Here is a 15965-nt window from a genome sequence, read left to right as displayed (position 1 = left end):
GATGAGAAATAAAGATATGTCTCCTCGTTGCGCCTCCCCTGGGAGGCATAAGGTTTTGGCACATCCCAAGGTTTACAAGGCCTTGTAAATTTGGGGATGTGTCAAAATCCATGGGTGTTGCATGAGAACACTCACTGCAACGTCAATGGAAAGTTTCCCTGGCACAGAGTTAGGTAACACAGCAATTTTTACTGCCTTACCTTACTCCATATCAATGAGGCCATTCAGGGCCAAGCAAAGTGGCTTTGCGTGGATTCATGGATACGATTTCAAGCTTTTTTGCCACAATTATGTAACAAAAAGTGATGTAACAGCGGTGCAAAGGGTTTATAAATATGCCCCTAAATCTCACCCTAACAATTTGCATCATGTTTGTGTCACAAAAGTAAACCTGGGCCTGAGTGTTAGTAAGTATGAGTATAAATGAGCCTGAGAATGAATGCGAGTGAGTGAGTGAGAAAAAATAAGAATGACTGTAAGGGGCTGTAAGAGAGTGTGAGTGTGAGGTTCGGGTATTGTGACATGCATCCAGAAAACAAATTAGGGTCAAGGGTCATGTGATGTCTCTTCCTGTGATGTCATTAGGGTCTGAGGGTATGTGATGTCACTTCTGCTACCCCTGGCATTTTGCTTAATAGATGCCCATGACCAGGTGTAGTTGCTGCGTTCACTGCACAGCAACTTGCAGACTCTGTACAGGTTTGTAAGCTCTATTTACTTGCAGCTTGAGCTTCATGGATAGTATTCTAATGATGTGTATTATTTTGTTGTCACAGACAATAGACCGCAAAGTTGTGTAAAACGTCTATAGATGTCCTGTGAAGTTTAGAGGTATTACAGTGTTAAAGAGCTTGCTCCTAACTTGTACTGAATCTAGCAGTGGACGACGGGGCTAGGGTCTTGTTGACGGGAGAGGCCAGTTTCCCTACAACCTACAAATGTAGTCACATTAATCTTCTCCAGTATTCCAATACTGCTCAACTACCAGATAGATTATGACTTGCTTTACCCTTCATATGGCTTACCCATTCCTGTTCCCATGTATGGGATAGATAACGTTATAGACAATTATTGGCAATTCAGATCATCCTTATTGTAAGTACCTCAGCGACACCAGGCATACCTTCTTCCCACAGAACCTCATCTACTTTATAATTCTCTGCACATAGTGTAGCTTTCTTTTTGTTGCTCAAAGTATTTTCTGTACAGTGAGGGTTTGGAGACATTGTTTGGGGATGAAAATATTTTTAATTTTTTAAAACCATACAATGCAAAAATACAACAATGTTTTAAGTTTCCAGTGCCCCCACTTAAACGCCCATCCAACATTGCAAAGTAATTTCTGATTTTCCTTAATTGAAAGTGTTAAATTAATAACCTGAGATGTGATCTGGAAGCTGCACTCTGTGGAGAAATTCTTGCGTCTCTAAGTGACAAATGACCTAGACAAAGTCAGTCTTTAAAGAACCTAAATCTCGTTTCAAGATTGCACAGTCCAAGGTTCTCAGACTGCTCTGTTCTTGTGTGGGCTCAGTTTCAGAAGTCTCCAATTTGGAAAGAGCCGGAAGATGGCACAGCAGTGCGGACTGGAATTCAGTGTTGCTGGTCAAAGGCTTCTTATCCTATCAGAATAGAGAGTCAGAAACTTGAGCTCTGTTTCCTGTATACCTGAAATACTCTTCAAGTAGAAGTTGAGACATCCGAATCAGACATATAGATCGCACTTTATGATGTTCAAATGTCCTAAGGCCAAAGAATATGGATTCCTGAATCTCGATTGGAATGTCTCATCATGCTGCCTCTGTAAATTTGCGTTCCTTAACTATATATATATGTACGTCAAGTTGATTATGCATGGCAAGAATGCTTCTTTTCAATGAAAAAACATATTTTCTTGTAGAGGTTTGTCAATTCATCTCTTTTCAGAAGAAATTGCATTTACAGATAAAGGACTTTCTGATGTCTTCTCTTACTGTTCACATAGGTCTCAAAATCTTATCTGCCCCACCTTATAAAATATTATATATACCTTCTTTGCAAATCTGTATATTTCTTCCAGATCGACCAATTTAAAAAATACAGTAACGTTAACTAGCGCATTGCTGGGTATGTTTTATGCAAACAAATTATCCAATATCCAGCATCTGTTTTTGAAAAATGGTTCCTCCTTGAGGCTCACAGGAAGTGATATTGTTGAGGTGGGAAGTAATATCACTATTAAAATGGCCGTCTGGCAGGAATGATTGTCTTTTGAATGAGTGGCTTTCTCTGGACTCTAAGTGTCCTTTCACATGTGTTTCGAGGCCCTCATCAGGGCATAAACTCTTCCTTGATAGTCAATGATGAAGGGGATAGTAGAGTGCCACTGCTGCTGCAGATATTCCCCATCCCTCCTCCGCTGGAGCCCACCATTGGTGGAGTTGGGGTGGTGGTGCTGGCCTGCTGGCTTTGCTGCTGTATTTTTTTCTTGTTCACTTTCCTTTCTTTGGCACGTCTGTTCTGGAACCAGATTTTCACCTGCAGTGTGTAGAAACCGTAAGAAAAGTGTAAGGTGGAGAAGCAAATGAACGAGGAGACACTTCAGATTCAGCACATTTTAAAGCAGCTGCCGAGGAAAGTGACAGATGGAGGAGACAACTCCACACAACCTCTGAAAACTAAACTTCATACCCGGATACTTATTAAATGAGGATACACCAAAGAATCCATTTCATGACCTGATCATCACCAAGCACTACCTGTCAGCAACACCAGATTTCGCGTAAGAAGGAGCACAGTATCACTGAAAGTAATGCTGGAAGGAATACAAGAGTTGCAAGTGGATGTGCAAGGGCTGTGTCCATGCTTTGGTAGAGATGTGCATTAAAGTGCTCAAGGGCTATGCTCCTTTCCAGGTGCTTTGCACACGTTGTAGGCACAATTTGAAAGTTGTGAGGTGAGAGGAGCCGCAGGGGAGCTAACAGAGTGCTGAATTAACCACGTGTGGGCAGAGGTGATGGGTACACGTAGATCCTAGTGAGAAAACCGAAAAGAACACTAGGTGAGCCAAAAGCACAAGAAGAGGATTTGGGCTCCTTCCACTACTGACCTGTCGCTCCGTGAGGCACAGGTTGGCGGCCAGCTCCGCCTTCCGCCGAATGGTGATGTAGCGGCTGTAGTGGAACTCCTTTTCCAGCTCCAGGCGCTGGTGGTCCGTGTACACAACTCGGTATTTGTCCTTTGTTCTCGTTTTACCTGCGAAGGAACAGACACAGAGAGGGAGTTAGTGGTGACCGTGGACAGTAGGTTGATTCAATGAGGCAGGAGGGTCAAAGCCCCCTGAGAACACTGGTATTGTTCACGGGGAACAGAATGCACTAAAATCAGGTGCCAGCACATTTTCTAATGGCGAAATGTGCGTAGGTTACTGTTGCACTTGGACACATCCTTTGTTACATTTTGCTACTGCATGCTATAGTGTGGTGCAAGCAGTGGCTGATTTGTATTGGTGGTTACCAGCGGTTCCCCACGGCCCTTATGTCTCTCGACTGGGGGCCTTTTAGGACCTCCTGCAGCCAGAAATATATTTACGATCCAGTGGAAACTATACCAGGCTTTTGGCTGCTGAAGGGGGTTTCACAATGATACCTGACAAAGGCATAATAAACATGCTACAACTCACGAACACTCGTACAGGAGCCATATCACCCATACTGCAACAGTTCCCGTATAGGAGCCATGTCATCCATACTGCAACAGTCCTCGTATAGGAGCCCTGTCACCCATACTTCAAAAGTCCCCGTATAGGAGCCATATCACCCATACTGCAACAGTCCTCATATAGGAGCCCTGTCACCCATACTCCAAAAGTCCTTGTATAGGAGCTCTGTCACCCATACTGCATCAGTCCCCGTATAGGAGCCATGTCACCCATACTGTAACAGTCCTCGTATAGGAGCCATATCACTCTTACTGCAACATCCTTTGTGTAAGAGCCATCTCACCCATACTGCAACAGTCCTCATATAGGAGCCATATCACTCATACTGCAACAGTCTTCGTGTAGGAGCCCCGTCACCCATACTGCAACAGTCCCCGTGGAGGAGCCATATCATCCATACTGTGACAGTTCTCGTATAGGAGCCATATCACCCACACTGCAACAGTCCTCGTATAGGAGCCCTGTCACCCATACTCCAAAAGTCCTCATAAAGGAGCCATATCAACCACACTGCAACAGTCCTTGTATAGGTGCCATATCGCCCATACTGCAACAGTCTCCGTATAGGATCCCTGTCACCCATACTGCAACAGTCCTCGAATAGAAGCCATATCACCCATATTATAACACTTCTATCCCCGTTTTTTTAAATGCATTGTTGAAAAATACCTGGCTAATGAAGAGCAAGGAAGGAGCAGAGAAACACAAGCAGGGGATACAGAAGGCAAAAATGATGTGAGGGGAGAGAAAGAAAAGTGTCTGTGTAGAAGGAAGAGAGAACACAGCATGGGAAACATGTTGGGCACCTCTACTCGTTTGTGTTTTTTACAAATTAACTACTGGGTGTAAGTCTCATGTCACAACTCAGTAATGTGGTAGTGGCTGTGCTGTTGCACCATGGTTAAGAGAGTGTTGTGATGGTGTGCATGCTTGTGCAGTCTTGATTTAGTGCAAGCACTAATGTTGTTCCTGAGCCTGCAGGGATGCTGTGGGGAACCTGTAAATGCATTAGTACATGTGACTGAGTAACCCTATATAGTGCACATCGCGTTTGCTATTGTGAGGGTAACGTACCGTAGTAGTAGCAGTTCAATGCATGCCTGTTGTGTGCTCTAGAATAGTACTAAGGCAGTGAGTAGCTGTTACCTTTGCTAGGAAAATGCATGGATAAAAAGCAAGAAACTGACTGCCTCACGTAAGAGAGTTAAATTACTCCCAGTGTGAGCTTTACTGCAGTGTAGGACTTATGCAGGTGGTTCACATACTACTGCAGTGTAGAAGAGGAGCATATGCTACTTCATGGCTAGTGTGTTTGCATGCTGTAGTCAAAGGCTGACGTTTGTGGCTCCAATGTCCTGCTAATACCCATACCACTCCATCTGCAGCATAAGGCTATGACATGCTTACGTATTGTGGAATGGAGTATGTTAATGAGGTTAGCAATGGTGCAATTAGTGGTGTCATTTGTGGATGCAATGTGGGATGTCACTAGTATTGTTGTATATGGTGTCAACTGCATTTCTTTGTGAAGGGATCATAAGTGCATACATGCGGGGCGGATCCTTCGCAATGGCGAAGGAGTGTCCCCCCCCCCTTCAGCTTAGAGCCAGGAATTGTAAAATAAAATGATATTTAATTATCGTTCTATTTTACAACTACAGGCTGAGCCAGCAGCAGGTGCAGGGAGGGGCGGGGCTGGGCCAGGGGACGGGGGAGAGTGGAAGGGGAGTGGAGTCTGTGCACTTTAAGTGCATATGTTTGTTTGGCCAGCCATCTCAGGCTGGCTAAACACAGATATGCCCTTACGTTTCTCGAACCGACTGTGTACACAGCCGTATTGTAGAAACTGCACATACTCCCAAGCAGTGTCTGAGCGGCAGGCCAAGCTGCTCAGACCAATCCTGGCACTGCTCTCATGCTGGGTTTAGCATGAAAGCAGAGCCAGGATTGCTGGGGAGCCTGTGCTGGTGTCCCAGAGAATGCTGGAACACCAGAAGAGAAGAGGAGCGCAAGGTGGCCGGCAGTGGCCGTGAAGGTAAGTTGTTTTTTTATTATTCTTTTTATTTCCCCTGTCCCCATTCTACCCCTCTTCCCCAGACCACCCCTCCCCTTAAGGCAGTGGTCTCCAAACCTTTTAATGCTGCCCCCCCCAGTTGGAAAATAAAAATCATTGGGCCCCCCTCAGAATTTTTCACAATTATTTTATAAAGATGGCAATGTTTAAATATGTCTAGGCCTATTTAAACATTGCAGTTAAGTACTGTTACTTTTTGTAAAATGCAATAACATGCTTCTGCTTAAAACAAAAGCCTGTTATCTGTATAATGCTTCTTTTGGCCAGAGTCTGGCGCCCCCCCCTATGATCACTTGGGGCCCCCCTAGGGGGGCCCGCCCCCAAGTTTGAAGACCTCTGCCTTAAGATATGTGGCTGCAGCCGCTGCATACATGCCAGTAAATCCAATTCAGGCAGGAGACTGACAATTTCTGTAGTAAAAAATGGCTTAATGTTGGATGTCTCCTGCCTGAAATTGCCTTTCCTTCAGTAGAAGTCAACGGGAGAAATACATTCTGCCAATTCTTTTTTTTTTTTAATATCCTACTTTCCTCTTCTAGAATGTTGGCATGTCTGTAAATGTGTTAAATTTTATTTCAGGTCTGACTGTCAGTATTAACCCCTTACCCACCGTGGACGTAATGGTTACGTCTGTTGCTGCGGCGCTGAGGCGCCACAGACGTAACCATTACGTCCAGGTACCGGCCCTCCGAGGGCAACCCCCTGCTTCCCCTTCCACCCACGACCCACCCGGTAACGTCTGATGATGTCAGAGGTCACCTCCCAGCGCGCTGGAAGCATGCTTTCCGGCTGATGCAGAAGAGAAATGCCTAGCATTTCTCTTCCGCTCTGGAGGAGGGGGCCGGCAGAGGCATGAAAGGAAAGGAAATGCCTTTCCTTTCCTTTCATGTCTCTGCAAGCATTTCTGCTTCCCGATTGCGATGCAATCGGGCAGCAGAAATGCCCACTAGACAGCAGGGAATATTCTTTTTGTTTCCCTAGGGGGCCAAAATATTTTTAGTCCATTTCTAATATAATTAGGCTGCTTTGCCCCAAGAGGGGGCAGAAACCCCTAGACACCAGGGATATATATATTTTTTTATGTGTGGGGAGCGACCCCTTAGGCGAGGGTCACTCCCCGGGGGCCAAATTATTTTTAGCCCATTTCTGCCCCCAGGCAGGCCAGAAACCACTGGACACCAGGGAAATAATTTTTTAATACTTACGCATAAAGGGAGCGGCCCCTTGGGCAAGGGCCGCTCCCCAGGAAGCCAAATTATTTTTAGGCCTTTTCTGCCCCCCGGGGGCAGAAAATCCCTAGACACCAGGGACAATTTTTTTTTTATTTCTTTTTTTTTATATGTGGGGAGCGACCCCTTAGGCAAGAGTCGCTCCCCGGGAGGCCAAATTATTATTTTTAGGCCATTTCTGCCCCCCGGGGGCCTCCCCCTGAAGGCAGATCGCCTTAATAAAATTAGGCCAAAAACCACTAGACACCAGGGATTTTTTATTTATTTTATACTTACGCATAAGGGGAGCTGCCCCTTGGGCAAGGGCCGCTCCCCTGTGGGGAACGACCCCTTAGGCAAGGCTCACTCCCGGGGGGGGGCAAATAATTTTTAGGCCATTTCTGCTACCCTTGGGGGCAGATTGTCCTATTTCTATTAGGCCGATCTGCCCCGGGGGTTGGAGGGCAGAAACCACTTAGGCCCAGGGATTGAAGTGTGTGTGTATGCGTGTGTTTTGTTTGGAGGGGGGCAGCCCCTTGAGCAGATCGGCCTATTTTTGGAAGGCCCTCTGCCGCCAAGGGGGGCAGAAAGCCCACCAGAGACCTGGGAAGATTTTGTTTTCAAAATAAGAGGGTGGGGCTATGGCCATACCCCCAACCCAAATAAATGGGACCAAAGTTGTTCTGCCCACCTGTGGGCAGATAGGGCAATTACCCCCGATCCACACCCAGGGAGGGGGCCAGAAAGTCTACTAGATGAGAGGGAATTAAAAAAAAAAATAGTGGGGTGGTGGCTACCAACCAGTTTGGGCCTGGTTATGCCCCCACCCCAACTGAAGGGGGTAACAGTCTTTCAGCTCTCCCCCGCACACTAAAACATCTTATCCCATGGCAAGCAAGAGGACATTTCATTATTTTGGGTTTTGGTTTTACATTTGGGCCATGAGAGCTTGGCTAACTCTCAAAATCGTCCCACTTGGAATGGAGAGGGTTGCACTTTTTGGACTTTGGGACGCTGCAATGTAGAAAAATCCACAAGACCTAGACACATCTGAATACTAAACATCTGGTTGATTCCAGGGTGGTGTGCTCCATATGCACCTTGCACCATTTTCTTACCCACAATGCCCTGCAAACCTCCAACTTTGCTTGAAATCATACATTTTCCCCACATTTTTGTGATGGAACCTTCCGGAATCTGCAGGAATCCACAAAATTCCTACCACCCAGCATTGTCTCATCTATACCAATAAAAATTCTGCTGCACTTGTCAGCCTAAATTTTTTTTGTTTCAAACTGTCCTTTTGGATCTGCTTTGGTTCCCCCTCAATTTCGACATGTTTTTGGCTCTTCCCTGTCACAGGCACTTGGCCCGCCTACACAAGTGAGGTATAATTTTTACCGGGAGACTGAGGGGAATGTTGAGTGGTAGGAAATTTGTCCCGGTGCGATGATCACACACAGAAATGTGGAAAAATTTGATTTTTTAGCTAAATTTGAGGTTTGCTGAAGATTCTGGGTAAAAAAACATTGAGGGGTCCATGCAAGTCATACCTCACTGGACTCCCTCAGGTGCCCAGGACCAAAACGCAGGTGCCTCCCCCGACAAAAACAGGTAGTTTTGTAATTGATAATTTTGATGTGTTCAGATAGTGTTTTGGGGCCTTTCCTTTCATGGGCACTAGGCCTACCCACACAAGTGAGGTACCATCTTTATCGGGAGACTTGGGGGAACGCTGGGTAGAAGGAAATTTGTGGCCCCTCTCAGATTCCAGAACTTTCTGTCACCGAAATGTGAGGAAAATGTGTTTTATTGGCCAAATTTTGAGGTTTGCAAAGAATTCTGGGTAACAGAACCTGGTGAGAGCCCCACAAGTCACCCCATCTTGGATTCCCCTAGGTGTCTAGTTTTCAAAAATGCACAGGTTTGGTAGGTTTCCTTAGGTGCCGGCTGAGCTAGAGGCCAAACTCCACATATAGACACTTGGCAAAAAACAGCTCTGTTTTCTTTGGGAAAATGTGATGTGCCCAGGTTGCGTTTTGGGGCATTTCCTGTCGCGGGCGCTAGGCCTACCCACACAAGTGGGGTACCATTTTTATCGGGAGACTTGGGGGAACGCTGGGTAGAACGAAATGAGAGGGAAAAGTGTTTTTGGGCCAAATTTTGAGGTTTGCAAATGATTCTGGGTACCAGAACCTGGTGAAAGCCTCACAGGTCACCCCATCTTGGATTCCCCTAGGTGTCTAGTTTTAAAAAATGTGCAGGTTTGGTAGGTTTCCATAGGTGCCGGCTGAGCTAGAGGCCAAAATCTACAGCTAGGCACTTTGCAAAAAACATCTCAGATTTCAATGTAAAAATGTGATGTGTCCATGTTGCGTTTCCTGTCGCGAGCATTAGGCCTACCCATGCAAGTGAGGTACCATTTTTATCAGGAGACTTGGGGAACACAGAATAGCAAAACAAGTGTTATTGCCCCTTGTCTTTCTCTACTTTCTTCCTTCCAAATGTAAGACAGTGTGTAAAAAAGACGTCTATTTGAGAAATGCGCTGTAATTCACATGCTAGTATGGGCACTCCGGAATTCAGAGATGTGCAAATAACCACTGCTTCTCAACACCTTATCTTCTGCCCATTTTGGAAATACAAAGGTTTTCTTGATACCTATTTTTCACTCTTTATATTTCAGCGAATGAACTGCTGTATGCCCAGTATAGAATGAAAACCCATTGCAAGGTGAAGCTCATTTATTGGCTCTGGGTACCTAGGGTTCTTGATGAACCTACAAGCCCTATATATACCTGCAACCAGAAGAGTCCAGCAGACGTAACGGTATATTGCTTTAAAACATCTGACTTCGCAGGGAAAAGTTACAGAGTAAAACGTGGAGAAAATGGCTGTTTTTTTTCACCTCAATTTCAATATTTTTTATTTTTTATTTCAGCTGTTATTTTCTATAGGAAACCCTTGTAGGATCTACACAAATTACCCCTTGCTGAATTCAGAATTGTATGTACATTTTAGAAATGTTTAGCTTTCTGGGATCCAGCATTGGTTTCACACCCATTTCTGTCACTAACTGGAAGGAGGCTGAAAGCACAAAAAATAGTAAAAATAGGGTATGTCCCAGTAAAATGCCAAAATTGTGTTGAAAAATTGGGTTTTCTGATTCAAGTCTGCCTGTTCCTGAAAGCTGGGAAGATGGTGATTTTAGCACCATAAATCCTTTGTTGATGCTATTTTCAGGGAAAAAAAACACAAGCCTTCTTCTGCAGTCCTTTTTCTCCATTCTTTTGAAAAAAACAAAATGTCCCCTGTATTTTGGCTAATTTCTTGGTCTCCTTCAGGGGAACCCACAAAATCTGAATACCTCTACAGTCCCAAGGATGTTGGACAAAAAGCATGCACATTTTGCGTAGGTAGCGTATTTGGACAAAAAGTTATTAGGGCCTAAGCGCGAACTGCCCCAAACCGCCAAAAAAAGGCTTGGCACCTGAGGGGGGAAAAGCCTGGCAGCGAAGAGGTTAAGACTGGCCTGCTTGTTGGTCTAGGGGTATTGGTTGGGGTTGCAGCATGGCAGGGGGGATTGGTACTCTTCCATTGCAAGATGCCTTGAACTCTTTGTTAAAAACTAAAAAAAAAAAAGGATTTCTGGGAAAAAACTGTGAAACATTTTTATTTGTAACATTTCATGACTTGAAAATAAAAATCGATTAAACGTCATTTTGAACAAGGCAGGTTGATGTTTTACTGTCATTATAGGCTGACATTATGGTAATTTCATCTTTCACATTATAGAATCTGAATGTTTTCCATAAATTTCTAAATTAATTCAGCAAACTACTTTATTAAGTAATATAAACGTCTCCATTTTTTAATGACATCTAAGTTATAGGGCAAAGCACTGATGGTTTAGCGGTAGTCTCCTTTACTCTGTTTACCCTCCCTTGTCTCAGTGCTTACTGAATTAGGAGTGTCCACCTCCCCCAGCCACTACATGACCTAGCTAAAACGCAAAGCAGGGCTCCCTGCACTCCCTTTCCAACATTTTCCCACAGAGGCCTCCCCTCACATAGATCATAAAGTGAATGGACAACCCCGGGGTCCCTGTTTTTGTGTCTGGCCCTGAAAACGTTGTTGAGTGTACTTGTCTGAGCCGGACCCCCATACTTAGCATATCTTTCTTTTGTCGTTGTCTGCTTATTTCCCTTTGTCTAGGCACTGGGGTGTTGAGTTCTTATGGTCCCCTCTTGTTTATGTTGTTGTTTTTAAAGTTGTCAAGCTGATTCAGCTTTTAAAAATAACTTTAAAAGTGACTGTATTTGAAACAGATTTATCGCGTGTTCGTGTAATTGTATAAACTAATGTCATGGTATTTGCAGTCTTATTCTTAGGATTAAACATGTTGATATATTTAAGTTATTTTCAAAATTACAGAAATATTTATGTTATCAAACATAACACTTCTTGCCTACTATATTCTTCCTTTCACCTGAAGCAAAATGCTTAAAAATATTGTGTGTAGGTCTCACCTTCAGACAGCGTTTAGCTGCCAGCTGTTGAAAACTTATTGTGAACAATATTTACTCTGGGTCCACCCATTGTTTCAAACTAGTGACTTTCCTGTACCCATGCATCCCTGTCTCCCATGCTCTGTGTTTCCCTCCCAACACGAGATCATCCAGATTTTCTATTTCTCCATTTTCAGCTCAGCTTTTTCATAATTTTTCACCTATTGGGTTTATTTGTCATTTGTTTTGTTTTTTATTTGTTTTAATGCAAGCCTCATGCATTCTTGACTTCATCCGCTGCTCCCCTACTCTCTTCCCCATAATTATCACTGCTTGGCAGCATTTACTTTCCCCCACAACCCCTTCCACTCCACTGTTGCATCCTTGGTCATCCCATTTGCTTTTTTTAATGTATTTTCCGTTTTGAAAATGCACATTCGTACACATTTTGCTAACTTGTTTTTTATTTACCAATCTAAGAGCCTGGTGTATGAATTTTCCAATTGCAAAAAGTGGCCGCAAATTGTGAACCGAGTTTTTTTCAAATGGAAAGGAATTTTGCAACCTGTTTTGCTCCCCACGCTCCTCCCCCCCCCCCCTCACCCCCTCTACGCAGACACAGACACTTCAAAGCATTTAAGTGCTTTGCCTAATTCTTGTGCAATTTCACATATCGAGGGCGTGGTCAAAAGTTAAAAAGTATAAGCACAACATTTCAATTTCCTTGAGCAGCTGACTCATTACTACAGGCTGTGTGCTCATTAGTACTGCAATCCACACTTTTAGCACAATAAATATTATCACAAGGGGTCTGTACATTGCTTTAAGACTGTCAATTGCTTTAAGTAAAATCTAGATTATATTTAATCATGGCAGACGGGCGAGGTTGCCTGGAATTATGCAATTCTGCATAACATTTTCCTTATAATTATAGACTTGCTACACTTGCCACATATCCATCAACTTCTGTAAACTTTTAACAAATCGATCTGATTTTTACAAAAAGTTGTTTTCAGCTCAAACGGATCAAGAGTTACTAGAAACAAATGGTGTCATACAGTGGCAGGCCTTTGTTGCAAAGATACTTCGAACAAAGGGAGGGGATAGGAGGATTTATGGTCCAGTGTATATCCTCCAAAGAACCTAATAATAGAATATGATACACTGTTCCAAAAGAATAGGGAGAAGGAGAAAAAGAGTCCTGATCATCAGGAGCAAGAGTCCTCACACACCATACTCGGTGTCATGCTTCATCATCGGACAGCTCCTCGTCAGACCGGCGCTGCAATGTCTGACGGGCTCCCCCCTAAAAAGGGGGGGGCTCTTTGCAGGAGATCTTTTGTTTTGCCGATGGTGCCGCGGAGCCAAGTATGGGTCCATGGGGAAAGAAAATACAAGAGTAAAGAATAAAATTGGCTCAAGACCCTCACTAATTGATTTTTTCTTTGATGTTGGGAGATGGCCAAAATTAAAAAATGGCAAGGGAGTGAAGATAGAGGTAATGCTCAGACACTCACACTAGACAATTATAAAGGAAGTCGGTAATTATCCGAAATTCCTTAATATGTGGTCGACATGTTTCGCGTCTTCTTATGGTCCCAACAGGATCCTATGACGCTTCTTCAGGACCTATTAAATAATTGGAATTCTTCAATCGAAACCAAGGTGAAAAAAATATATGTATATAGACTCCTGCAATCTATCGTTTACAGTCAAAACTTCGTCAGTCACTTACTAGGATGAAACAGGACTGGCTTTCTCCTATCAGTCACCCATCTCCATTAGAGAAAGGGCTTCATGGGATGATGAAGCATGACACCGAGTATGGTGTGTGAGGACTCTTGCTCCTGATGATCAGGACTCTTTTTCTCCTTCTCCCTATTCTTTTGGAACAGTGTATCATATTCCATTACTTTGTTGCAAAGAGCCAGGCCACCTTTCAGTTGATGATTACTGCATTAAAGTGTTCAACTGATAACCTGTAAAAATAACAAGCTCGGAGAGACATATTGCTTCAAAATGTGCCGCATTACACTGCATAATTTGCCTTTTCTTTATGCATAATTTAGTCAGTGCTGCTACACAATATTTCTTTCATCTGCCACATAATTCCAGTGGCCCTGCCGGTGGACACCTAAGACCCAGTAGGAGGTGAAGGCACAGTCCAGATCTGAGATGGAAAATGAAAGTGCTGGCACACGCTTTGACCAGTTCCGTGTTCTAGCTGCTATCTGGCGGACGAAATCAAACTCCTGACATCTCCTACTTACCCACAGCACAGGGACAGGCAGCAGCCAGGTCACTAGCAATTATCAGAGTTTATGCAGGATTAGTCTAAAAGGTAATAGTGTCTAAGGTAGAACTAAAGGGATCTCAAAAGTGTGTTATTTACCAAGTTTTAACCCCTGTGACACAGGATACACCTGCATTCATTATCGTGTGACCAGTTGTTAAGTAGCCATGGGTGTAATGAGCAGAGCGGTTACCAGTGACATCCTTTTTATATAAATCCACTACCTCCAACCACACACCCTACACAGAGTATCTGGCTGCCTTTAGTCGCCCCATATTGATGTAAGCAAGCACCTTTCAAATGCTACAATACAAGTTGCCAAGCATGTGGCAGACTTATTTAAAGACACTAATGCCACAATTCCGAGTTTACCTGTGGAGATAAAAAGCCAGGAGATCCTGGCTGGTATCTCCACCCCAATTACCATCCATTCTGAGTTATGGGCCCAGAATGTGGAATACCGTCCCTGCCCTTGAATTACCAGTCCCAATTCTGCATGTTTTCCCAATTCTGGGGCTGTTCCTGCACACATTAGGTTTCGGAAGATACTGCAAAGTTTCAAATCAGTTGAGCAGTACCTCCCCAAACAACCGAGCACCAGGCTCAGAATGGGCCCCTCGGACTAAAAAGTAGCAGACTATGAGGCTCCCATACGACAAACACAGGTGAGCACTGTGGGTAGATGACTCTGGTGGACATCTGCAAAGATGGCACTGGAGGCAACTGTGACAAACTGACACTGATGACCTGTTGAGAAGCTGGCACTGATGTACCATGTGAAAGCTTTCTTGAGTGGAAAATGTGTGAGGCTTTCACTGATACAATGTCTCTTATGAGCAGTTTAAGATGCTTCGATGGTTGGTTGTATGAAGCACAAAGCCACGCTGACCATTCTGGCCTGGCAGACTAGCATGTTGGCTATGGTGCTCCTTTCCGAGCAGAATGGGCTGCTAAGAGTCAAGCACACCTCCATGCCCAAACCTAGTTATGGCGTCCTGCGGTGTGGAGCTGGTTTGAACATTTCAGCCAGGTCTGATTTTGGTTTCCAGTCTTACATTAGTTGGCAATATGAGGCCTTAAATTGTGGGCAGTGTCAGACGCTTACAATGGTGGGCATGGAGAGCTCACATTGGTGGATGGCGTGAGAAGTTACATTGGTGGGCAGTGTAAGAATTTACAATGGTGGACGGGATAAGTGCTTACAGTATTGGGCAGTGTGTAAACCTAAAGCTGGGTGCAGTATGAGAGTTTGCACTAGCGAGCTGTGTGAAAAAATTACACCGGTGGACGTGTAAGAGTGCTTACACAGGTGGGTATTATGCAGTGATTAATTTGTAAATAAAAACGTGCCTGTGCCCAAAACCCCCCACTTAAACATGCGGCTGCTGCATTTAAATGTGCGAGCACTGAATACTGAGGCAGTGTAATTCTGAAGCCCTCTCGGGCCTCTTCAATCCATTTACAGCCCCTCCTTGACCCTTCACTCCAGCAGCTTTCTGCTTTCTACCTTTGTGACGCTTTTTCGTTTTTCTCTTCCTCCGCATTTCCCATATGTCTTTTGCTCACAGCAAATGCTTGAGGCAGAAGAAGAAGCGCCGGCCCTAAAAATAAGTGCCGGTGCTCAGCACCGGAAACAATAAGAACAAATTGAACACTGGTAGTATGAGAGCTTACACTTGAGGACGGTTTAAGAAAGCTTCCACTGGTGGGCAGTGTAAAAACCTTATACTGCTGGACAGTATAAAAGATTACCCTAGTGCACAACAGAAAAGCTTACACGGGTGGGTGGTTTGAGAAGCTTGCCCTGGTCTGCAGTGTGGAAAGCTTTTCCTCTATGTTGTCCTCCATGTTATGTTGAGGTTTGTCATGCATGCATGTCATTCAAGCACGAGCCTTTTCCTAGAGTCAAGTACAGTTCTGATAATGTTCATCACTAATCTCTTAAAATTCAGAACTGCATCACATTACCTTCTTCATACTCACATAGCCAGTATTGTGGGCGCTATAGATAATCTAAAGCTTTGTGTAAGAGTTTCTCGATTATTCTGGTGCACCTGGCACAAGACAATTCAGTGTATGGCCCTTAGTAGTAATGGTATTAAAGTGAACACACTGTGAGTGGTATTTCGAAAAGATACAATCTCATGCAACTTTTTTGCACAACAAGCACATTCAACATATT

The 15965-nt window shown here is 44.1% G+C and overlaps 1 protein-coding gene across 1 annotated transcript in view; it reads right to left on the bottom strand.

Annotated features, from left to right (window-relative positions):
* Positions 1-1237: 1237 nt before the first annotated feature.
* The window catches only part of CDX1 (caudal type homeobox 1), a 61671-nt gene continuing 46943 nt past the window's right edge, over positions 1238-15965 (bottom strand). Inside the window, exons 2-3 of the mRNA XM_069199533.1 lie at positions 3089-3234; positions 1238-2517 (exon numbers count right to left, since the gene is read on the bottom strand). Coding sequence (XP_069055634.1) covers positions 2311-2517; positions 3089-3234 — 353 coding nt within the window. The 3' untranslated portion in view covers positions 1238-2310. The remainder of the gene's footprint in view (positions 2518-3088; positions 3235-15965) is intronic.

This window comes from Pleurodeles waltl, chromosome 7 (genome assembly GCF_031143425.1).
Source record: "Pleurodeles waltl isolate 20211129_DDA chromosome 7, aPleWal1.hap1.20221129, whole genome shotgun sequence".
NCBI classification, from domain to species: Eukaryota; Metazoa; Chordata; class Amphibia; order Caudata; family Salamandridae; genus Pleurodeles; species Pleurodeles waltl.
The sequence above is the reverse complement of the archived record's forward strand: the minus strand, read 5'-3'. Positions and strand labels throughout refer to the sequence as shown.